Below are 25,864 nucleotides of genomic sequence, written 5' to 3'. Positions count from 1 at the left end.
TTCAACCATTCTCAACTGAAGTAGGATGAGAAAACTCTTTTAGTAATCACAGGAATCCTTGGCCTAGGGGGTAGGAGCCCGGGGAAGAGCAGTGCTTCTCAGCCTGAGTCACCCCCATGCCACCTCCCTGTGTTTTTGCCGTATCCATGAGTGCCTGTCCTACTATTCACTTAATACTTTTCTTTGAATCAACTTACTTTTTTAGCATGGCTTCTTCCTAATAAATACTTGTGAAATCCTGGGCTTAATGTAGAATTATACTTTTTTCCAAAATATTAGAATTAATACATAACCATTTTATAAAATTTCATCCATGTACAACATAAAATGTTTTGGGATACTACTAATAGGATGGCTATCACATTTTGGGAAATAGTGGGCTAGCACATGCTAGTTCTAAGAGACATGTTGAAAAATATTTTCAAAGCCATTTATTACTTGATGATATTTCACTCCAAGCTCTTTTCTCTGTAATAGCAAGAATGACTCTTTCCCATGATGGCAGATTGGGAGACATAATTTTTTTTGAACTTTTCATTCCAAATACCGGCACGTACTGAAGTGTCATTGATGATTAGCTAGAGAGATTGATTTGCTGAGGACAGTTTAGAAATCACTTGTCACTTTCTCACCAATGATCACTTACAATTTGCAGTTGATCCTCATGAAGGTGAAGAGCTGAATCTAGTATGGTCTGCTAGCTGGTTTCTCAGGCTCTGGTCTCATTATTTTCAGCTGCTGAAAACAGTAATGGTGGGAGGAAGCGAGGGCTGAAGATGAGATGGAGCTGGCAGATAGCGACCTTGAAGCTAATCCTAATTATCACCCTCTTGCTATCACCCTGGGAGATGAGGTTTACTTCTGAAGAGATGAAGTCTAGACAGACACAGAAAGTTTTCTTTTCTTCCTTCTTGGTTTCTTTCCAAAGATTGTTATGGGATTTCAGTGCAACCCTAGCAGCCATCTTTTCTATCGAGGTTTCAATCTCCATGTTTGGAGCTCAGTGCATTGTATTGTACAACCAGTGTGTGTGGTATGGCCCAAGATTGAAGGAATTTTCTAGGATTTTAGCCACTTCGACTACCAAAACGCAACAAAGAAAAATAGAATTTTAATTTATAAATAAGGCATAAGCACAGAACTTGAGAATTCTTATAGGGCTTACAACTTGGGAGGCGTGTGAGTGTTCTTCCTTCTCCCCCTTCCTTCCCTCCATCTCCTGTAGTGCTGTGCTTACCTGTCCGTCGGGTGAGCTAATGGCTTCTAAACAGTGAATTAGGATCATTAAACCGGTTACCAGAGCCCCAGCAGCCATTAGAATGTACTAATAATACACTTGACGCTCTCATCCTGATAGTATTTTACAAATATAGACTATATCTTCTTTTAGGAATTCAGAGTACTTTTTCTCATATCTAGTCTACTCGTCTTTACAATGTCTTAGTGAAGAAGGTTAGAATAGAGGCTATATAACCTTATTACTTCTAAAGGATATTCTACTATTGGTGAAAGTAATTTTTGTTTGCTTTGTTTTTAACCTTTATTGGGCACTAATGCTTGAGGTGAATTATTCCTTTTGATCTTCATGATCATTCTAGGATATTTGTACAATTATTATCTTTAATTTTCCAAAAGAGGAAACTGAAATAAAGGAGGTTTAAAAACATTTAAAGAGGTTTAAAAATGTTTATTTCTCATAAAGGTATTTAGTGATGGATCTGTGATTTCAAATCAAGTGTGTTCTGGCTCCTCACACTTAATCAGATGGCTTTTTTTCATTCTAGCTCATTCTTTTTTTCAGCATTTTGGTCATATATATTCTTTTTTTTTTTTTAAGTGGAGGGTTTTTTTCAATTTTTTTAATTAATTAATTTATTTATTTATTTATTTATGGCTACGTTGGGTCTTCTAAGTGGAGGTTTTTTTTCAATTTTATTTATTTATTTATTTTTATTTATTTATTTGTTTGTTTGTTTATTTATGGCTGCGTTGGGTCTTCGTTTCTGTGCGAGGGCTTTCTCTAGTTGCGGCGAGCGGGGGCCACTCTTCATCGCGGTGCGCTGGCCTCTCACTATCGCGGCCTCTCTTGTTGCGGAGCACAGACTCCAGACGCGCAGGCTCAGTAGTTGTGGCTCATGGGCCCAGTTGCTCCGCGGCATGTGGGATCTTCCCAGACCAGGGCTCGAACCCGTGTCCCCTGCATTGGGAGGCAGATTCCCAACCACTGCACCACCAGGGAAGCCGGTCATATATATTCTTATCCCCTTAATGGACAGAATGGAGTCAGTAATTTAGTCATTTTCTCAATGTCGTATCCAAGCAGTCTGGGCCCCAAGCCTCTCCGAATCTTCCCTGTGGGCTCACCACATCTTGTTACAAATGAAGCTATTTATAATCATAAGTCTACTGGAGCCCAAGAAGAAAAAATTTGCCTTAACTGTTAATGGCTTCCAGTAGTTGTATAGTCAGCCATGATTGATTTTGTTCTGCTAGCCTTTTCTGAAGATGGCATGTAAGCCCTTACCCTGAGGCTACCTGTGTATTAAATTTGGAGTAACGACAGTTACTGGCTGATGTCTAGCTGGTGATTTAAATGGAATGACAAAGGGTTTTAGGTCTAATTCCTAGTGAATGGATGTAAAAATTAATCCTAGTGTTGTTCAACATAAAACTTAACCTGGTAAGATAGATGGAAAGGGACTGAGGGATAGAAAAAGGAAGCTTTGTGAGAGCAGAAACTGTTTCAGTATTGCTGCCTTGAGCCAGGTGCTTTGCAGAAGTTTAGTACATTTTTGTTGGATGGATAGATAGATGCGTGGATGCAACAGCTTGAGTTAGGCTGGTGCCCATGTTCCTGCCTTTGAATGGATCCCTTGCATAGATTCATCAGCCTACTGGGCACTTCAGCTAATGCTGGGGTGGCCCATCTGAGACTGAGGGTAAGAGCTGTCGGTTCCACTTTTATTTACCAAGTTCTACATGACTTCCCCCAAATTTATGTTTTTATCCTTGACCTGGCAGTGAGTAAACTTGACTGCCACCCTCCAGGCTTATACTGAGTTGCTGAGGAGAAAATAGACCCAAGACAGATGTTGAAACATGTTCTGTTGGGGAAGGAGGCAAAAGAATTCAAAAAGATTAAAAGGTAATAAAGAATGCTCTGCTGAACAGGCTTTCATTAACTGGGTGGATTACCAAACCCAAGCCTGCTAGAGATATGATTCTAAAGCAATTCAGGGTCTAATATGGGCTAAAATGTGGGCAGGGAGAAGCCTTGCACGTTGGTGGGTCTCTCTCCACTGCCGGGCTTTCAAGGAATTACCTTCTTTTTCATTAATTAAAGCATCTCTGAAAATCATGCCCCTTTTTCTACTTTGGCAGTAAATCTGATGATCTTTCTGACCTCATTAGTTGTTGTTTGAGCAGTTATTTTCTGCAACTGGGTAATGCTTTGATGTTAAAAGCCCCCAAGTGTCATGCTATGAACTGGATGGAAAATTCTATTGCTGAGAGCCTTCTCTGGCTGTTTGACCTTGGTAAGGCCTGAGTGCAGCTAAAAGCTCTGTTGGGCGTTCCCTTAATTTTCTGAAAACCTGTCCTCCCATGCGTTGTCTTATAGGGACACAGTTTGATTAAAAGGATGTTTGTGAGAGTTATAAATATCAGTGGCATCAAAATGTTTATTTCCCTGAATAAGAATCTGCCTGTCTCATAAATAAATAAATCATCACCACATATCAAGGTTTCACTTTTTTGGACTTGCTGAATTGGTTCAATTTAGTGTCTTGTAAGGTACATTGTCCAGAGTATACACTCAAAAAGTGTTTGTTGATTACAAAATATGTGTTTGTTTGTTTATAAAGCAGTTGAAACCTCCATGGAGAGAAGGTTCTGTATCCTTGACCTGAAGCTGCAGTTTCTGAGGCACATACACACACTGGCAAACACAAAAACAGTGCAATTATCTCTCCATTGTTCTTCATTCTGGTAAATAGCATCTATGTTTCACCTTATATGTGCCACCCCCCATAATCCTTCCCTAAAATCCACAGTGCCCTCCAAGATTAAATTTTAAAAGCTATGGTATAAATGAGCCGTAACAAATTAAAGTATTTTTTACAGAATAAATAAAATGTGAGGGTTGCTGTTATATCTAATTACAGTCATATTCTATTTAATAAAGTTAAAAAAATTTTGTCTTGAATATTTTGGCTTGGGGTTGGGGTACACCATCGTATTTGAGCTCATCATTTATGTTCCAATCTTTAATTGGGGGGGGTAGTTTTCATTTTGTTTGTGGGATTTTTCCTCCAAATGATAAGGTCATGGGCCTTTACTTCTGGTTTACAACATTAATATTTATTTGTAATCCAGTATATGATGGCTAAACTTTATTACCAGCATTTCTGTATGCCTATTGTTCTATGAAATTAATTAGTAGAACTATTTAATTTAAAGCACTGTTTTAATTATGCCCCCATAATCCCTTGTTGAGATTTCATTTTCTTCTAATGTGGTACCCTGAAGGATATATAAAACATCACTAGGCAGAAGATTCTTCAACTGAAATTATGGCTAATTTCTTGAATTTACAGGGATATATGCAGGAATATATTGTGCAGAAAAAAAACTACAGGCATACTTCATTTTATTGCACTTTGCGGATACTGTGTTTTTTAGAAATTGAAGGTCTGTAGCAAACCTGCATTGAGCAAGTCTATCAAGGCCATTTTTCCAACAGCATTTGTTCCCTTCATGTCTCTGTGTCACATTTTGGTAATTTTTGCAATATTGCAGACTTTTTAATTATTATTATTATATTTGTTATGGTGATCAGTGATCTTTGATGTTACTATTGAAGAAAGATTATGACTTGCTGAAGGCTCAGATGATGGTTAGCATTTTTTGCAATGAATTTTAACTAAGGTATGTACATTGGTTTTTTTAGACATAATGCTATTACACACTTAGTAGACTACAGAATAATGTAAACATAATTTTTATATGCACTGGGAAACCAAAAAATTTGTGTGACTTATTTTATTGCAATGTTTGCTTTATTACAGTGGTCTGGAACCAAACCCACAATATCTCCAAGGTGTGCCTGTATAAGGAGATAAAAAAATTGCAAAATGTCAGAACCACAGGGGAAATTAGGTTAAAATTTATTTTGGACATGTTAGCTGTAGAAATGATGGTGTATAGACTTCTATTCATCTTTTCTTGAATCTTCCCTGACACTGTCCCAAAAGAAAGCAACTGATAAAACCATCTTCTTGCTAAGAAGTGGGAAGAATTATACTTCTTTTCCTTAGATAGTTGTCTGTTTTCTTTTTATGTACTGTAAACAATTCAGAAACAGAGGCATATGTATTATTCTGTTATAAAGGTAAATATTCTTAAAGGCTTGTCTGTGGAGTTTGGGAGAACCATTCTAGGCCCATCGTAATCTCTGTTCTGGGCCATACTTCTCACACTTCAGCATGACTCCACATCTCCTGGGATCTTATTAAAACATAAGTGGAAATGCATCAAACTAAAATGCTGTGCCCAAAGGAAACCATCAACAAAATGAAAAGGCAACCTACAGAGTGGGAGAAAATATTTGAAACCATCTATCTGAAAAGGGTTTATTATCTAAAATATGTAAGGAACTCAATAGCCCGCCCACCCCCCAAAAAAAGATTACAAAAGGAGCTAAGGACCTGCATAGACATTTTTCAAAAGAAGACAAATGGCCAACAGATACATGAAAACATGCTCAACATCACTAATCATCAGGAAAAAGGCAAATCAAAACCACAATGAGATATCACCTCACATCTGTTAGAATGGCTGCTCTCAAAAAGACAAAAGATAAAAAGTGTTGATGAGGGTGTGGAGAAAAGGGAACCTTTATACACTATTGGCAGGAATGTACATTGGTGCGGCCACTACGGAAAACAAGTATGGAGGTTCCTCAAAAAATTAAAAATAGAATTACTGTTTGATCCAGCAATCCCATTTCTGGGTATATGTCCAAAGGAAATGAAGTCAGTGTCTTGAAGAGACATCTGCACTCCCATGTTTATTGCAGGACTATTTACAATAGCCAAGCTATAAAAACAACCTAAGTGACCTAATGAAACTTAAAAGCTTTTTCACAGCAAAGGAAACCATAAAAAAGATGAAAAGACAACCCTCAGAATGGGAGAAGATATTTGCAAATGAAGCAACTGACAAAGGATTAATCTCCAAAATATACAAGCAGCTCAATATCAAAAAAACAAACAACCCAAGCCAAAAATGGGAAGAAGACCTAAATAGACATTTCTCCAAAGAAGGTATACAGATTGCCAACAAACATGAAAAGATGCTCAACATCACTAGTCATTAGAGAAATGCAAACCACAACTACAATGAGGTATCACCTCACACCAGTCAGAATGGCCATCATCAAAAAATCTACAAACAATAAATGCTGGAGAGGGTGTGGAGAAAAGGGAACCCTCTTGCACTGTTGGTGGGAATGTAAATTGATACAGCCACTATGGAGAACAGAATGGAGGCTCCTTAAAAAACTAAAAATAGAACTACCATATGACCCAGCAATCCCACTACTGGGCATATACCCTGAGAAAACCATAATTCAAAAAGAGTCATGTACCACAACGTTCATTGCAGCTCTATTTACAATAGCCAGGACATGGAAGCAACCTAAGTGTCCATCAACAGATGAATGGATAAAGAAGATGTGGCAATATATACAATGGAATATTACTCTGCCATAAAAAGGAACAAAATTGAGTTATTTGTAGTGAGGTGGATGGACCTAGAGTCTGTCATACAGAGTGAAGTAAGTCAGAAAGAGAAAAACAAATACCATATGCTAACACACATATGGAATCTAAAAAAAATGGTTCTGATGAACCTAGGGGCAGGACAGGAATAAAGACACAGACGTAGAGAATGGACTTGAGGACACGGGGTGGGGGAAGTGTAAGCTGGGACGAAGTGAGAGAGTAGCATTGACATATATACACTACCAAATGTAAAATAGATAGCTAGTGGGAAGCAGCTGCATAGCACAGGGAGATCAGCTCGGTGCTTCGTGACCACCTAGAGGGGTGGGATAAGGAGGATGGGAGGGAGACGCAAGAGGGAGGAGATATGGGGATATACGTTTACATACAGCTGATTCACTTTGTTATACAGCAGAAACTAACACAACATTGTAAAGCAATTATACTCCAATAAAGATGTTAAAAAAAAACCCAAAAACCTAAGTGTCCATCAATGGATGAATGGATAAAGAAAATGTGGTTGTATATACAATGGAATATTATTCAGCCTTAAAAAGAAGGAAATCCTGTCATTTGTGACTGCATAGGTGAGCCTATAAAATAAGCTAAGCACAAAGACAAATACTGCACACTCTCACTTATATTTGTAACCTTAAAGAAGTCAAACTCATAAATGCAGGGTAGAATGGTGGTTGCTGGGTCGAGTGGGGGAAACTGGTAGATATTGTTCAAAGGTACAAAGATCCAGTTATAAGAGATGAATAATTCTATAGATCTAATGTATAGCATGGTGATTATACTTAATAATACTGTATTGCATACTTGCTAAGAGAGTTGATCTTAAGTGTTTTCACCACACACAAATATTTATAACTATGTGAGGTGGTGGATGGCTTAATTAGTTTGATTGTGGTGATCATTTCACAATCTATACATATATCAAAACATCATGTTGTATACCTGAAATATATACAATTTTTATTTATCAAGTATACTTCAGTAAAGCTGGTGAAAAAATTAAAATGCAGATTCTAATGCAGAAGGTCTGATTCAGAAGGTCTGGGATGGGCCTGAGAGTCTAAAGTTCTGAGAAGCTTCCATATGTTGCTGGTCTCTGAACACTGACTTGGAAGGAGAACTGTCTCCTAAAAATTGACACTTACACAGGAGTTACAGAGAATTGTACTGATAAAGTATAGTCAATATAGAAATGTAGTAGGAGAGACATCTGGGACACGCATTCAGGGCACGCTGCTTATTTACTTGCTTGGAATTTGAAAAAGCACACTGCCTCATCGGTCCAAGAATGTGGTTGCTGTGTGTGACTGATCTCCATCACATAATCAAACATGATGGACTGCTGCTATTAGAAAAATTTCTAGCAGTTAATATTCCTGGGTCCAAATGTATTATGTTATATAAAACTGCTGGAGTGAATAGGGCCCTTTCCCCCAGAATTCTGGTAGGTAACATGCAAAGTTCTTGGCACACTTTGATGTTTTCATAAATAAGATGGTAAATCAATTGTGAAAGAAAAAAATTCTGTGGCCTTTTGCCCCTGAGCACCAATCACATAGGCGGTACATTGGCTGCTGTTCTCCTGGGCACTGACACTTTCTTGGTGATTGTGGTGAAAATAGCTGTGATCACCTCCTGAGAGGCGCAAATGCTCTCAAGTGACAGCAAATGAATATTTGTTTTCTTCTGTTCTGAATATTCCCCTCCTGGGAATGCTGCTTGCTCTGTTCTGTTTACTGGCATATTTGAAAGTAATAGCAATAATTTAGAATAACATCCCTTCTGAAATGCCCTATTTGAAAACATCAGATTTAGTGATTTTGAAAGTATGAAAACTGAACACAGGCAGCCCCACTGATCCCATTCTGTGGAAAATGTCAATTAGGAGGCTTTGGACGAGGTGTGCACCTTGCAAATCAGCACTTTTTAATGACATTAGCTTTAGCAATTAGAATGGTTGCCTTCTCAGGGGCGCTAAGTAGGTGATTTCTTCCAGTCAGCTATTCCTAACTGTTGTTTCTAAGGGCTTCACTTTCAATCAGTCGTCGAGGCCTGTCAGTTTGGCCTCTGTAGTGTTTCTGGAATCTGTTTCTAACTGTTCATTCCCACTGCAATCACCTTTTCATCTTCTCTCACCTGAGCCATTACGAGAACTTGTTAAATGGCTTCTGCAGCTCCAGATTCACGCCAGCTCTAGTGCCTCCCATCTCCCGCTGCTGGAGGTTCTCCAAAAGCCAAACCTGCTCATCCCATTTCCATCCCTGAAGATTCATGTTGACTTTACAGTGCCTACAAGCTAAATGGAGACTTAGAGCACAGCTTCTACCTTCTACTAGCCAACCTTAGGGGTCACTTTTGATTCACCCCCTCCCCTAGCTCCCCAGACTCTGCTTGCCCAGACACTTGGATATTTTATTAAGCACAGAGTGCATTGTCTCATGTCTTTGCTTGGGCTGGGCCCTCTTCCTGGAGTCTGTCTCACTTATCCACTTAGAAAGCCCATTCTTTTTTTTTTATTTTTTTTTAACATCTTTACTGGAGTATAATTGCTTTACAATGGTGTGTCAGTTTCTGCTTTATAGCAAAGTGAATCAGTTATACATATACATATATCCCCATATCTCTTCCCTCTTGCGTCTCCCTCCCTCCCACCCTCCCTATCCCACCCCTCTAGGTGGTCACAAATCACTGAGCTGATCTCCCTGTGCTATGCGGCTGCTTCCCACTAGCTATCTATTTTACATTTGGTAGTGTATATATGTCCATGCCACTCTCTCACTTCGTCCCAGCTTACTTACACTTCCCCCACCCCGTGTCCTCAAGTCCATTCTCTACGTCTGTGTCTTTATTCCTGTCCTGCTCCTAGGTTCATCAGAACCATTTTTTTTTAAGATTCCATATATATGTGTTAGCATACGGTATTTGTTTTTCTCTTTCTGACTTACTTCACTCTGTATGACAGACTCTAGGTCCATCCACCTCACTACAAATAACTCAATTTTGTTTCTTTTTATGGCTGGGTAATATTCCATTGTATATATGTGCCACATCTTCTTTATCCATTCATCTGTCAATGGACACTTAGGCTGCTTCCATGTCCTGGCTATTGTAAATAGGGCTGCAATGAACATTGTGGTACATGACTCTTTTTGAATTACGGTTTTCTCAGGGTATATGCCCAGTAGTGGGATTGCTGTGTCATATGGTAGTTCTATTTTTAGTTTTTTAAGGAGCCTCCATTCTGTTCTCCATAGTGGCTGTATCAATTTACATTCCCACCAACAGTGCAAGAGGGTTCTCTTTTCTCCACACCCTCTCCAGCATTTATTGTTTGTAGATTTTTTGATGATGGCCATTCTGACTGGTGTGAGGTGATACCTCATTGTAGTTGTGGTTTGCATTTCTCTAATGATTAATGATGTTGAGCATTCAGAAAGCCCATTCTTTGTCATTCAAGAATTAAATGGTATTTCCATAGGAAAGATTTCCTGAGCATTCCTTCCCCAAAGAGGAAATCTCCTTTTTCCTTTATTCTCCCACAGTACCCTGCTCAAGCTTCTTATAGATCATCACTTGTGATGCAGCCTAACTATTTTATATGTCTGTCTGCCCCACTAGACTGTAGGTTCTGGAACTGAGGTCTTATTTCAGCCAACCTTATATACCTCAGGCCTCTAGCAAAAGATCTGGCATATAATAGGTGCTTAATGAATAGTTCTTGATAGGTGGATGGGGAGGATGGAAAGACAGGTAGATGGACAAATGAAAGAAAGAAATGGAGAGACTTAGTCTTCCTGAATGATACAAGTTATGTGCTTATGATAAATTAGGAGAAAAAGTAGGATATATGTATGTACATATATGCATATACATGCATATATCTACACATAATTACACATATACTGTTCACAGTATGACTCTAAAGCTATGAATCTCTCTTATTAGGCAATCTTTAGCAGCAATAGGACCTAATAACTTATGTTTTTAAGGACCAGTATTTTCTATTTTTTGCTTGGACCTAATTCTGTACTCTCTCTTTATTCTAGAATGATAGAGGTCTTCGACTTGTGGCTAATTCAATGGTGTGGGTTCCAGAAGGTGGGATGCTGCAGATTACCAACAGAATCTTACAGGCTGAAGCTCCAGGTGCCAGAGCCTCAGAAATCATCTACAAAATTACACAGGACCACCCCCAATTTGGTAACTCTTTTTTCCCTTGTCATGATTTCATCATTGCATTCAGCAGTCTTGGACTTGCTTTTGTACAAAGCCACACAGCCAGGGTGTGTTTCCAATGAACTCAGCTTTCTAATACCCCACGCATCCCCTTTAAAGACAGAATAATCACAATAGCTATCATTGCTCTATACATATTATTGGTATGCTAAGTAATGTAAACATAGTATATAAACCTAAAATTTAAGTTTTAAAACAACTTCATTTTACAGAGAAAGTAACTTGTTAAAAGTCACCTGGCTAATAACATGTCAATACAATGTCAAAGCTCAGGCTTTCAAACTCCACCTTGTGTCCCTCCCAGAACATCACCGCACTTCTTCTTGAGACTTTCTTTTTAAGAAAAGACTTTACATAAAAACATTTCTCAAGATCTCCATTGTTACTTCCACTTCTAGCAAGATAATAGAGTATGATAACCCATCATCATCACCTAGAAATGATGGATAAAAGAGATTCAGAACTATAAGGCACTCATAGCTGACCTCCCAAGAATACAGAGAAATCTCCAAGTGCCAGACACAGAGAAGGAACTGAAAGCCAATCTGGGCAGGAGCTGATGGCATAGCTTGCCTGAGGGGTTGTGTGTGTCTCAGTAACCTGGGGGCTTGGGATTTAATGCCCGTGCAGAGACAGAAAGTTGGAATTAAGACAAGAAGCTCACTAGCACAGAGAGATGGCAGAGAAATTTACCTGTGTTTCCCAGAGCTCAGAGGGAGCAAAAAGAGTCTGCTGAGAATTCAGAAATTCAGGCCTGTTTCTCCTGAAGATCCAAGGTTCAGTTATACTGTGTGCATAGTCTGAGAAACCCAAAGCTGAGGCATTAATACGAAAATTGACCTCAGGCCAATGATACTTCCTGGGTCCCTTGCAGAAACTAGTAGAAACTGCTGTGGAATGTCCACCCTCAACTCCAGGCCACACAAGATTCTCACAGGTAAAACCACTGAAGATTAACTCAGAATTCAGAATTACAGAACATATGAAGAAACAATCTATAGTACCATAACTAACACAAACAAGAAGATTAAAACCCCAAGGTTTCAAATGAAGGAACAAGCTTACAAAAACTATGAAATAAGCATATTTAAAAAGATTTAAAGACACAAAAGAAGGGATCAAAACTGTAAGGAGATGACAAAATGCTATAAAAATAAAAACAACAGGCAGGTAGATTTTTTAAAAGAAATAATCACCTGAAAATGAAAAATATATTCATTAAAATTGCTTGGCATGATAAATAGTAGAGAAATAACAATCTGTTTTTCCTCAGTTTTATCAGATTTTTAAAATTGTATATTTTCTGTGGTGAGGAAAAAATTAACTTTTGTACTATTTAAAAATACGTATAGAGTCCACAAAGGCATTGAAAAGCATAATCTAATCAAGAATTGATAGAATTATAAAACACTCAGTCTAGCTGGGCTGTCATTTATTATAGTTGCATAACCTTGAGGAAGGCAGGTGGACCCCCTTGAGCCATAAGTTTCTTTGAAAGATGAAACTAGATAATTTTTTAACTTTTTATTTTAAAATAATTTTAGACTTACTGAAAAGTTGCAAAAATAGTACAAAGAGCTCTTGAATATCCTTTATCCAGCTTCCCCCAGTGTTAACATCTTACATAATCATAGGGCAATAATCAAAACCAGGAAATTAGCATTGATACAATGCTATTAATTAGTTCACAGACCTTATTCAACTTTGCCATATTTCACCCACTGATTTTAAGCTAGACAATGTTTAAGTCCTTTTCAGCTGTAAAAATCTTTGACTGGTTTGATGTATTAAATTCTTTACCTTTGTCTTGAGCATTAAAAGTCAAAAAATTAAATTTCCTAAAGATAGCCCAATATCCCAATATTCCGTTTAAGTATTAAATAGAACAATGTGGAATTAAGTGATTTTTTTTAAAAGCCATTTCAGCTTGATAAATGCCATGTAAGCCTGACTGTGACACTTTCCTACTATAACTCTCTTAATTAACTTCTTCCTATGAACATAATCTTATTTCTGTGTGTTCAGAGCTCCCTACTGGTAATAATCAAATCGCATTACCCTTAGGAGCCATTCGGAGTGAAAAAGGAGGTGGGAATGAGAAGTCCACTTAACGCAAATCTTTTTTTTAAATTTATTTTTCATTTTTTTGGCTGCATTGGGTCTTCGTTGCTGCGTGCAGGCTTTCTCTAGTTGCCGAGAGCGGGTGCTATTCTTCATTGCGGTGCAGGGGCTCCTCATTGTGGTGGCTTCTCTTGTTGCGGAACGTGGGCTCTAGGCACACAGCCTTCAGTAGTTGCGGTGCACAGCCTCAGTAATTGTGGCACCCGGGCTCTAGAGCGCAGGCTCAGTAGTTGTGGCACGTGGGCTCTAGAGTGCAGGCTCAGCAGTTGTGGCGCACAGGCTTAGTTGCTCCACGGCATGTGGGATCTTCCTGGACCAGGGATCGACCCCGTGTCTCCTGCATTAGCAGGTGGATTCCTAACCACTGTGCCACCAGGGAAACCCCGAGATTCTAATTCTTAATACCTATTACATTTTCCCATAAAGTTTCTTGGTTAAAATATTGAGTTCAGTATAAAGGAAATCACTAGTAGATGTTATTTTCTGTTTTTTAAGCCTGGACTGTTTTTTAAACCTGGATTTTCACATATTTAAAGAGTAATCTCCTTGATTTTGTCATACTATGATAAAAGCAGAGGTGAGGTATGATGCAGAAGCTCTCACCTCGATGGAGTGAACCCCACAAAATATCGGTATTTCTCCCTGTCTACTCATGGGCTTGGCACAAATGTACCTTGTATTCCTCATACCCAGTGCTGAACTCTAACTCTTCATCTTTTCTTCTACCAGCTCATCCCATTAGTGGCATCGCTTCCCTACACATCACCCAACCTAATAGGTGATCATCTGATTCTTCCCTCTTTCGTACCCTTTACAGCCACATTTGTCAAGTTCTGTTGCTTCCACTTCCTCAAAGATTCTTGTATCTGTTTATGTGTTTCCAGTCTTACCTCTGTTGCTTTAGTTCAGGTTCCCATCTTTCATCCGGATTTTACAGCAGACTTATAGTTGACCAAACTGTCCACATAATTGTTAGCCACTATTGTTATCATTTTTATAAAATAAAGTCCAGCCCCTTTAACAGAACTTTCACGTATATTCTGTGTTCTAAATCAGTTCGTGCCATTAACCTACTGAAAATCTCACAGAGACTCCCAGTTGCTTATGGGGCTGATCTCAAGGGGAAGGAACTGCATCTTACTGATCTTTGAGTCCCCCACCCCAAAGGGCTAACCACAGTAGCTAGCCCTTAACAGGTGCTCACTGACTGTTTACTGAGCTGAAATTAATGGGATTAACCAGCATCCTATGATTCCTGTTAATTTGCATAGTATCGCAATGGTTTTTTTTTTTTAATCTGAAAAATAGGTTTATTTCATTAGGACTTGTTAGGAAAATTCTGCTTTGCCTGCCTATTATAAAGCAGAATAGCCAGGAAATTGGCATTTGAATGTTTTCTATTTTTCTACTCTCCACATTTTCACTGTGGAAATCTCCTTTCAGACTATTTTGCAACTACTCACATTCATAAACAGTCCACATCCTGGGAAAGCATGTTTATTAGCAGGATCTTATGAACAGGAGTTGAACCAGGGAGAGATGGGTAATGGAATTGGTGACTTAGGTACAAATGAGAAACAGTACAAGAAAGAAACTAGAGTGAGTTGATTCTACACATGATTATTTTAAGAAGAATATTGATGTTTTTCTATTATTTCAGTATTTCATCACTATCCAGGATATTATGTGCATTTTTAACTTGAATTTAGTGCATATAAATATTAGAATGAGTATTTCCTTTGAATAAGAAAACAAATTTCTCTGGGGTAATCAAAGTGCACTATCAATTGCCTGATATGTCTAGGGCACTAAGATCTGGGTATCCTCCTACAGAACATTTAAAAGATGTATGCAGTTTCTCTCTCTCTCTTTCTTTCTCTCTCACACACACACACACATACACACACACAGTCTTCTCTCCCTCTTACTATCTGAGCGGTAGAGAGACTTCTTTCAGATTTATTGTTAGATGCATTTTCATGAGAACGTGGCTTCTGTTTTTAGCAGTTCATCCATTCTTCTCCTTGGTCTTCACTTGAAGGCATATTCTCCTTGGGAAATTTTGATTGTTTCTATAACACCTTTGTATTTTCAATCTCACTTTAAGAAAATAGTAGCTTCAGGTGAGGAATAAGCAATAGAAACAGATTGGTGGTGTTGGTGGTGGTGTTTAGATTTAGATTTCATTGCTTCAATTCTAATAAAGTTTAGAAAATGAAGGAGGAGAAAACATGATCAGTTATTTATCAAGGTAATTGTTGGTCTGTGAACATAAAATAACCATGACGGGTAACACAGTTTCATGACCAGGAAAATGAGCTTCAGATTCAAATCCCAGCTCCTCCACTTTGGACTTGCGTGACCTCAAACAAGTTATTGAACTTCTCTGAGCATATAGAACTTTGTCTTTAAAATGGAGATGACAATAGCATCTTCAGAAGGACTAAATAACATAATAAAGATAACCAACATTCTTTTTAAGCACCTGTGAAGTAGGTACTATTATTCTCATTTTACCAATGAGGAACAGAGACTTATAATACCTAAGTAAGCTCACCCAGCTCGATGTGGTGGAACTGGGTTTGAACCACTATGTAAAGTGCTTCGTGCAGCACCTGTCCTATGCATTCAAGTGTTAGCTATTATTATTTTCATTGTATAGAACTCTTCCAAGGATGATTTTTTCTGAATTTTTTCTAATTTCCCCTTGTGTTTACACCAAAAAATTTCCTGGTTGGAAAACATTTTCTGTTCATAGACAGCTGTGGGTAGAAATGAATCGATTCAATGCCCAGTATTTGCAGTGTTCACGACTATTTGGTTCTCCTTATATAATTTTAATAGATAAAAGTCAGTAGCTTCATACATGAATTGCCCTCGAATGGCTTTTAGCTCTTTTAATTGAAAGACTGGGAATTTTATGTCTAAAGGTGGATTTTATGATATCTATTGAATTCTGTGTTAATATCTTTTCCTTCACCTTGGATAAAAATAAAGAAGCACATCATATCTTTTCTGTTAAAAAAAAGTGGTAGAAAAGGAGACGAGAGCTCTGATTTACTTTTACTTTTCCCAGGGGTCCTCACTAACTGTGTGGCTTTCCTAGGGGAGGTGGTCCTTGTGTTTAATATGCCTGCAGACGGCCCCGCAGACGAAGGGCAGCACCTTCCTGATGGGAGGACAGCCACTCCCACCAGCACGTTCACCCAGCAAGACATCAACGAAGGCATCGTGTGGTACAGGCACTCAGGGGTCCCAGCCCAGAGTGACTCCTTCCGCTTTCAGGTACCCTCTGCTTCCTGAATCTTCTGATGTCTGGATGGTCTGATGAAGACCATCACCCTTATCTATAAACAACTCAGGTCATTTTCTGTGATTGCCTGGAAGTCACATTTGGGAGAAGAAAAAAATGTAACTAGTAGCATTGAGAAATTTCTTTTTTAATCTGTCAATTCAGCCTTCTGGGTGTCTCTACAAGCAGAGTCATTCTACAACAAAGAGGTATATAATAGATAATGGCTAAAGTGTTTGGAAAAAAAAGTGTTTTCAAAATGTTAAAATACCACATGGAGAAAAAAATCTTATTTTCTTTTTTCAAATGTTTTTGGAACATTTACCATCTTATGATAAGGTCATGGACTGAGCAGCCAAACCCACTGGGTTCACGTTTCACTTCTGCCATGTGCTAGCTTTGGGAAAATTACTTGGGCAGAATCCTTGTGCTTCAGTTTCCTCATCTGTAAAATAGCATTACTGTAAGGATTTAATGAGTTAATACATATAAAGCATTTAGAATACTGCCTGTTACCGTGTAAGGGTGTGTGACTACCATTTATGGAGATTGGTCAAATACCAGTGCGGTAGACTGGATGTTTGTGTCCCCGCCAAAGTTCAGATGTTGAAATCCTACCCCTCCATGTGATGGTATATGGAGGTGAGGCCTTTGATTAGAATTAGGTGAGGTCATGAGGGTGGTGCCCTCATGAATGGGATTAGCATACTTACAAGAGTCATAAGCGTGCTTGCTCCCCCTCTCTGCTGCCCGCCACAGGGATACAGTGAAAAGTCAGCAGTCCACAACCCAGAAGAGGGCCCTCACTAGAACCCAGCCATACTGGCACCTTGATCTCAGGCTTCTAGCCTCCAGAGCTGTGAGAAATAAATTTCTATTGTTTATAAGCCACCCAGTCTATGGTATTTTTTGTTAGAGTAGCCTGAGCCAACTGAGGCAACCAGGCTATAAGGTTGGATTCATTTATTCTGTCAATAAATTAAAGAACAAGAAATTATTCTGGGCACATTCCCTGACTACTATGAAGTACAATTAGAAATTAATAATAAAAGGGCAAAAAAAATCAAACCATTTGGAATTCCTTAATAACTACTAGTTCTAAAAGGAAATCAAAATGGCAAACTATTAAGAAATTTTGATCAGGAGGAAACAACTTATCAAAACTTAAATGATGTGGACAAAGTAATACTAGGAAGAAAATCGATGGCCTTAAGCTCTTATTATTGAACAGAAAAGCATGAAAATTAATGGACTAAATATTCAACTCAAGAAGCTGGAGAACCACAGAGAAGCCGAAGGAAAGCAAAAGGAAGGCATTTATAGAGGTAAAAGAGGAATTGACTAATTATAAGATGCTAGAATTGGTAAATGAGTACAAAACCTGAATCTTTGGAAAGACCCATAAAATTAGACAAACCTCTGTCAAGGATAATTTGGAAATAAATAATGGAACAGAAACACAAAGGAATGAGGAAGTCTGAATGAGAAAGAGCATTTAAGCATAGATACAGAAAAGATTTGGGGAAAGTGTCAGGGAAAATATAAAGAAGCCCTCATGGTGATCAGCCAAAGCAACATTACAATCCCTCTAAGTCGGAGCCATTTCCTTTGTCTAGGAATCCAGTAGGGGATAAACTACCACGATAGCTCACCTTGTTAAAATTATCATCCATTCTGCTCCTGATGCCTGGTGTGTACATCTTCATTGTCTGACTAATTTATATTGTGTAAAAGGTGTGCTTTCCCAGAGAGCTAGTTGAAATAAACCTGGAAACAGTTAAAATGAGATTATACTGAGCACACTGAATGTCCAATGAGTGAGCAAACAGTATGTGCCCTTTGCCCAAGTTAATTTTTCAACTTTGGCACCTGGGGACTCAACAATCCTCAAATAATGAGTCAGAATGGAAGCAAAGACCTCAATCAAAAGAAGTCACCTCAACAAACTAGAATCCTCAGGTCTGCCTTTGCCTTCATCAGTATGAAGAACATTATCAGTTTGGAGCATTTCCCTGGAAAGTGATTCTCAGCACCTGCTAAAATGATATTTGATTGCTTTTGCAAGTTGGTTACTAAGTGGGTTATTATAAAATAGCAAAAGTTACTGATTTCTGTAAACAAATTCGCTAGAGTTTAAGACTCTAAAAACATCATTACTTAGAAAGTGGTTCCCTTTGGAGGGTCTTCACACATTCTGCTCAAAATGTGTTTAGAACTCCTACCTGAAATCTCCTTCAAAATCTGTGGGATATTCTTTAGAATATCCTCAGTAGTGACAGTATATCATCCTTTGGAAGTGGATTTTAAAGTAAAACCCTATAGCCCAAAGCCATTCAGAATCGTGTCTGGTAAAAAAGAAGAGTAGCAATTATTTTTGGTTAAAACAAGGAGTAATTATGAAGTAACAAGCTCAGTTTTCTTACATGATTTGTGAACCCCCTCTGAAGCATTTCAAAAAGTACATTTTGAATACTGACAGCATCTTTATTGCAAGTATGAAACAACTCTCTGGGATCATTTTCTCTTGGATGTGAAGGTTTTGGTGTGTTTGTTTTTAAAATCTCATGGTTTGATAGGCTTATCTCATATTTCAACGTGAAACGACACAGACACTGTAGCTACGTGCTAAAATAAATGGTTAGCAACTTTCCCCATTCATCATTTTAGTGTCCCTTAGCATTTTAGACTATTTAAAAAAGATGCCGTTCTAATGATTCTTCTCTCTTGTCCCTTCTTTTTATTTTCTTTAAAGCAGAAAATGCAATACAATGAGTTGTATGGGTTTAATTTCGTTTTAATGTTGATGTGCTGTCATGAGCCATCAATGCAGCCCATCTGTTACTTTGCATCTAAAACTTGGGATTTGTGTAATGCAAGTGGTATTAAAAAATTAGAGCATGGCATAGTGAGAAGAAAGCAGGCACATTTTTGGCAGGGGAAGGAGCCCTGGTTTTGGCATATTCAGATCACGTTGACATAGCCTCAGGGGATGCAACTTGAAAAAGACCAACATATTTTACACCCGTGTCTTTGCTAGGGAGGCTAGAACTGAGTCCGTTGCTTGGTAATCTGCTCACCTCTCACTTCCTGCAGAGTTCCATTCCTTTTCTTCAAGAGATAGGGGAACATATCTTCCCCTTTCCTGATTTCCTAAAGCTTCCAACTTGAGTCACTGTGGTCAGTAGGAAGGTCACAAACCCGCTGACCGGGTTTTAAATACTGACGCTTATTGGCTATGTGACCTTGACACCTTAACTTTTTGACCTTCAGTTTCCTCATCTGTAAAAAAGGAGATAATAATATCTACTTGATGGGTATTTGGTAAGAAAACTTTTGAAAAGTAGCTAGCACAGTGCCGAGCCCATGATAAATGTTCAGTGAATGATAGCTGTGGTTGTTAGTATTATTTATGGTGACACTATAAGATGCCTCCTTGGAAACAAGTTGATATTCTGAGGCTTGAGCTCCAGGCACCTGATGTGATCAAGGTACAGAGAAGACAGATTTCCTGGAGGGTGTAACTTTAGAAGACATAGAGAAAGGGCTGCTATTCCTGCCTTTTTCTCAGGATTTACAGAACCCTGCCCCCTCTCACATGGAATTAACACAACTCCACATGGCCACATGGGCCTTAGCAATTCTTCTAACAAGGCTAAGGAGCAGACAACGGAAGGAAGGAGAGGTTAAGGGAACAGCGAGGTAGCACCGAGGAAAGGGAGAGGCTGCATGAGAAAAGCATCATTTTTCAGCATTTCTGAAACAGGAAAAAGTTGATTTTGTGACCACTACCCTAGTTGTAAATGTTCTTAATCTTGCCTTGCAGTGATGAGGCTGGGATTTGTCATCTATAATCTAGGTGTAGATATCTGTGCTGGGTAAAGACTAAAGTGAAATAAACATCACGTATATTGATATAATATGTTATGTATGCTCATAATGAGACACTATGTAGCTATCAAAATTATGTTTTCAAGAATATTTAATGGTATAGCAAAATATCATAGTATTGTGTTAAGTAAACTTTAGAACATACAGTTGTATATAGTTTCACATATGCATAGAAAAAAGATTAAACTGAAATGCAGCGATATATTAGTAACGACTATTTCTAGGTAGTGAAATTCTAGATGATTCTTTTTCCTTATTTATACCTTCCTGCAACTTCACAATTGCCTAAAATGCTTAGGTATCTTTTTTATAATCAGTAAAAAAGTGAATCTTAAAATATGAAGAGCAGAATGAAAATTGTAATACAGAAGCATACAGAATTCAAAGACAGATGGTTCAAAAGGGAAAAAATAAACACAGGCAAGCATACTCTGCCCACCAGAGGCTCAGCAGTGTGCCGTGTCTTTGCAGGTGTCCAGTGCCACGGAGGCTCACGCCCATCTGGAGAGCCGCGTGTTCAACATCGCCATCTTACCCCAGACTCCGGAAGCACCCAAACGCTCTCCAGGAGCATCTCTCCACATGACCGTGAGTTGGGTGCCAGGGCTCATGGTTTCTGCTTGGAGGAGGTGGGTTGATGGGATTTGACAGAATGCTTGGCTCAGAACACAGGCTCTGGGGTCAAAAATAACAGCCCTGTGAACTCGTTTCTCATTGACTTGAAAGAAGAAACTTAAAATTCCCAGAGTGAAAGGAAGGTTAGAGGGAATCCACCCCAGCCTCCCATCCATTGCTGCTGAGCCCTTTTACAGCATTCCAGACAGTCACAGAACCGTTCCTTGAGTACCTGGAAGGGATTTCAGGCTTATTTCCATTTAAAGATGACTATTTGGGTATAATTATTCAGCCAGTTAGAGTTCCATCTAGCTGGAGAAACTGTTATTCTGTTTTAGAAGTCCTGTTAGTAGTTTCCTTTCTATTATAAAAGTTTCCTGGGGAAAACGATGTCTGTGCTGACTCCAGAAGGATAAGTAGCAAATATCCAAGTGAAGGTTTGGGAGGCAGGTTGGAAAGAATAGCGGGGTGATGGCAAAGGGCATCACCAGGCGTAAAAACAACACATGCAAAGACCCAGAGGGGAGAGACAATATGATTGGTGGGAAAATTGCGAACAGGTCAATGAGACTGGAAGATGAGAGAGGCTGAAAGGGAGTGGTGAGCCTGTAGGGTTCTGCAAGCTAGACCACAGAGGAGCTTGTATGCTGCGTGGGAAGAAGTGTGGACACGTGGAAAGGTTTGGAGCAAGGTGAGAGCTAAATTAGTACATGGCGTTTAGTTCAGACAGTTAGCAGTTCCACTGTAATCCAAATCTATGGGGCATGTAATGCCAGAACCCCTCTTCTAGACAGAGCCACAAGCACGTTAAGTCCTTGTAAATTAATCATCATGGATCCACATTTTAGTTAGCGCCCGTGTAATTACACTCCAAAGTGGTGTAGCACTCCTGAGCTGCAACAAAGACAGCAGGTAGAGTTTTAGAAATTATGGGTCTGGGGCTTGACAGAGACATAAAAGGGGAAACAAAGTTTTTAATGGATACAAGCTATCGGCATTTCCACCGTAAACTGTAATTTAAAGAAATCATAATTCAGGGACACTATAAAGTCTATAATTCATCATTCTGACTGGAGGAGCTTGGATCAGAATTTTCTCTAAAGTGTAAAGAAAAATGTGCATACACATTTCTTGCCGAATGCTAATGTGGTGTTATTTTGACTTTAGAGGAAAAAAGAAATGGGCCAGGAGCCATGAAGATGGCATCACTCCCGCTCTTCTGCTGAGAACCTCTAGAAATTTTTCAACATACTTAACCTTGAGGGTCTCAGGTTGCATGTTTGTAAATTAGGTCTGTCCTGTGTAATTTAGGGTATCACAAAGGTTAGTCTACTGTAAAATGTGATCAGGTTACTCTTTCATTCCTTAAAATATACACAGTTTATATTTCTTTTGACATTAATTAGGGCCATTACTGTAAGACAGACATACTGTAATCTGTGACAAAAGCACATTCTCAATTCAGTGATTTGGACTCATGTAAGCACATAAGTTTTGTACATATTTGGTAAACACATTGTGAATACATATGCTAAGTTCATACATAGTATATTCATATAGATATTTAAGGGTAGGAGTCTACCTCTCCAATCATTCAGTTATTCAGTCTTGCACACTTTCGGGCCCCTAATTTATGCCAAGTTCTGTGGAAGACATTGGAGATTCAGTGATCATATAATACAGTCTCTATTAGTCTATTTTAGACTTAGAGTCTAAAAAGGGAGACAAGAAAATACATAAACAGTGACAATACAGTAATAAATGTCATGACAGAGACATGGCATGGAAGCAGATAGCAGGGCACCTAGTCCAGCAAGGCATAGGAGAGGTCAGGGAAGGCGTCCTCCAGAAGGTGAACCAAGCTGGTTGAAGTGAATATTATCTCTAAATCAGGGTCTCAAACTTCAGCCTGCATTAGGATCGCCTATAGGGCTTGTTAATTCACAGATTGCTGGAGCCCACCCCAGAGTTTTCCAATTCAGTAGGTCTGGTATAGGGCTGAGAATTTGAGTTTCTAACAGGTTCCCAGGTGATAGGGTTGCTACTGCTCTGCTCACTACACGTGCAGACCCTCTTATCTAGACTAGAAATAGGGGGAAATCCATTCCAGGCAGAGGAGCAGCATTTGAAAAGAAGATGGAGACACAGGAGAACATAACATGTTTGGGGAATGACAGAGAGTTCAGCTGGCTGGAGCATAAATCTTTAGGTGAAGAAGAAAGAAGAAATGAGAGATCACGGAGGACCTTAAGATGAGATGAAGGAGATTCCATTTTGTCCAGAAAGGCTGTTAGGGCAAGTAGGATACAGCAGAGAGGTGGCATGCTCAGATTCTCAATTTGAGAAGGTCATTTTGGCTGCAGGGTAGAGAACACCCCAGATGGGGCCAGACAGGGAGCAAGGAGGCCAAGAAATAGGCTACTGAAGTCACCTAGAACAAGGAAGGTTGGTGGCATGAAGGTCATGCAGTGGCAATAAGGATTAAGAGTTGGTGAGATCTTGAAGAGATACTTGTACACTCATGTTCATTGAAGCATTATTCACAATAGCCAAGAGATGGAAGCAACCTAAATGTCCTTTGACAGATAAGTGGATAAAGAAAATGTGGTATCTACAACCACTGAATATTATCCAACCTTTAAAAAAAGGAAATCCTGTCATATGCTACAGTATGAATGAACCTTAAGGATACTGTTCTAAATGAAATAAGCCAGTCACAAAAAGACAGATAATGCAGGATTCCACTTATATGAGCTAGTCAAACTCTTACAAACAGAAAGTAGAACGGTGGTTGCCCCTGTGGGGAATGGGTGGGGTATGGAGAGAGAAAAGAGGAATTGTTATTCAATAGCATTTCAGTGTTGCAAGAGGAAAAAAATCTGGAAATCTGTTGTACAACAATGTGCATCTAGTTAACGCTACTGTACTGTACACTTAAAAGCGGTTAAGGTGGTAAAAAAAAAAGTTAGGAGGAGGTTAGAGATATTTAGAGACAGTGCTCAATTAGCTATGGAAGAGGGCGAAGCACCCCAGTTTCTGAGCATACAGAGATGCCATTCATTGAGATGGGGAATGTATGAGGACTTGAGGGGGAGGGGGAGGGGTGGATGGCATGATGCATTCAGTCTGGGCTGTGCTTTTAAAGGGCGTGCCTATTAAGGGCAGGTAGAAGAAGATCAGTAGCTATTCAAGGTGAGTGATAAACCTTTGAGAATCATTAATGGCAGGTAGTGGTTAAATCCTCAGAAATCACTGAGATTCCCCAGGAAGACTGCACAGAATGAGAAGCAATATAATCAAATACCTGCCTAAATGAAAATTTGTTCTGTGGCATTTCTGTAGTTCTGTTATTCATCAAATCTAAGATCCTTTAAATGGGATCTTATGGTTTGGTTTGTAGTGTTCATCAGAATTATATGCATGCATATATATAAGATATGTATACACATATATCATATATATATAAACATGTGTGAGATGTGTACATTTAGAATATACATCAAGTTTGGGCAAGGGGATCTGAAGACATGCATATCACAGCATAGATAGTGTCAGATTCTTCAAGTAAGTTAATAGATTCACATCAACTCCCGGTTCTCCAAGTAATCATCCACTATTTGACTTAGAAGATCCTTAAGGGCAAAATCTTTGATTTATTAATCTTGGTATCTTCCTCAGCATCTAGCACAATGCCTTATATAAAATAGTTGCTTAGTAAATATTTGTTGACTAAGTGAATATTTTCAGGCCTACTTTCACATGGCTAATAATATCTTCTTGTATGACCTTCGAATTCAAACAAATTAATTATATGGGTACACACACACACACACTTTGAATATCATATTTCCAAGTCCTCTCTTAAAGGGGAAATAAATTCTATTATCTCTTAATGTGAAAGAAGATTGAGTCTTTCCTTTTTTAAGTGATTGCAGTACTCAGGGTTGGGTTGCCCAAGGTCACCACTTGAGGAAAAGGCCTTTCTTTCCTGGTTTCATTTGCTTCCAGAGTGATTACTGTAGCAAGAGTTCTCTTAAAACCATTCTTATTGAGGCTAGCAGGGATCCAGTTAGAACAGCTGATCTTTTTGTGATACGGACTCAAGCCTGGGCCTGCTGTGTTTGTTTTACGGCTATGGGTGTCTGTGTCTATGTTTTCTCTTGAGACATTTCAGATACTAGTAGAATTATTATCTGCAGTCTCTGGAAATGTCTTGTTATCCTTGGAATTACTGTTGTGCTTTATCTGAGTCTTTCCACACTACTTAGCATTTTCTACCTTAGAGCTATTTATGAGTTTCCCCCACTGAAAAGTGAAATTCCTTGAGGAAAAGGTCTATATCTGATTCATCTTGTATCTTCTACAGCTTTTTGCCTGGTACCTTGCACATAGTAGGTTCTTACTAAAAATTTAGTACATGAATATATGAATTAATTAAATGTGTTGAATACATGAATATATGAATTAATTTTGTTGTCCTAACTAAACCATGTGAGAAGACGGTAGGACCTTCATTTTACTTATCTCATCTCATCATTCACGGGTATGTGATTTCTCAGGCCCGCCATGGGCTTTGCTGCTTTGGTAGAATGACAGTCAACATGGGAAATTCTTTTTTTTTTTAATGGAGGGTGAAATGATAATGTCGTTTATAAATTCTGACATGGAAGTTTAAAGATGTTAGTCATGCACACTTTGCTATATCTTAAGTGTTCAAATGTTTGCCTCTCTAATTCTTTAGATGACATTGAAATACAATGAAAAAATATTCTTAAAAAATTATCAATGAAGTTGTTTTTTAAAGTATTTTTATTACTAGCTTAATTATTTTCATAATAATATTTTTTCATTCCTTCAACAAATTTTTGTCAAGCACTTCCATGTGCCGTGTGCTTGGTGCTTGGGGTCCATG

The 25,864-nt window shown here is 38.7% G+C and overlaps 1 protein-coding gene across 7 annotated transcripts in view; it reads left to right on the top strand.

The window, feature by feature from the left end:
- Nucleotides 1-25,864, top strand: part of FRAS1 (Fraser extracellular matrix complex subunit 1) — a 457,113-nt gene that overhangs the window by 308,406 nt on the left and 122,843 nt on the right. For all 7 annotated transcript variants that reach the window (XM_057546917.1, XM_057546920.1, XM_057546919.1 and 4 more), the window contains 3 exons: nucleotides 10,847-11,000; nucleotides 16,264-16,442; nucleotides 20,809-20,925. In XM_057546917.1, the coding sequence (XP_057402900.1) occupies nucleotides 10,847-11,000; nucleotides 16,264-16,442; nucleotides 20,809-20,925 (450 nt within the window). The remainder of the gene's footprint in view (nucleotides 1-10,846; nucleotides 11,001-16,263; nucleotides 16,443-20,808; nucleotides 20,926-25,864) is intronic.

Source organism: Balaenoptera acutorostrata, chromosome 5, assembly GCF_949987535.1.
Source record: "Balaenoptera acutorostrata chromosome 5, mBalAcu1.1, whole genome shotgun sequence".
In the NCBI taxonomy this organism is placed as follows: Eukaryota; Metazoa; Chordata; class Mammalia; order Artiodactyla; family Balaenopteridae; genus Balaenoptera; species Balaenoptera acutorostrata.
Note: the sequence above shows the minus strand (reverse complement) of the source record. Positions and strands in the feature narration are given on the sequence as shown.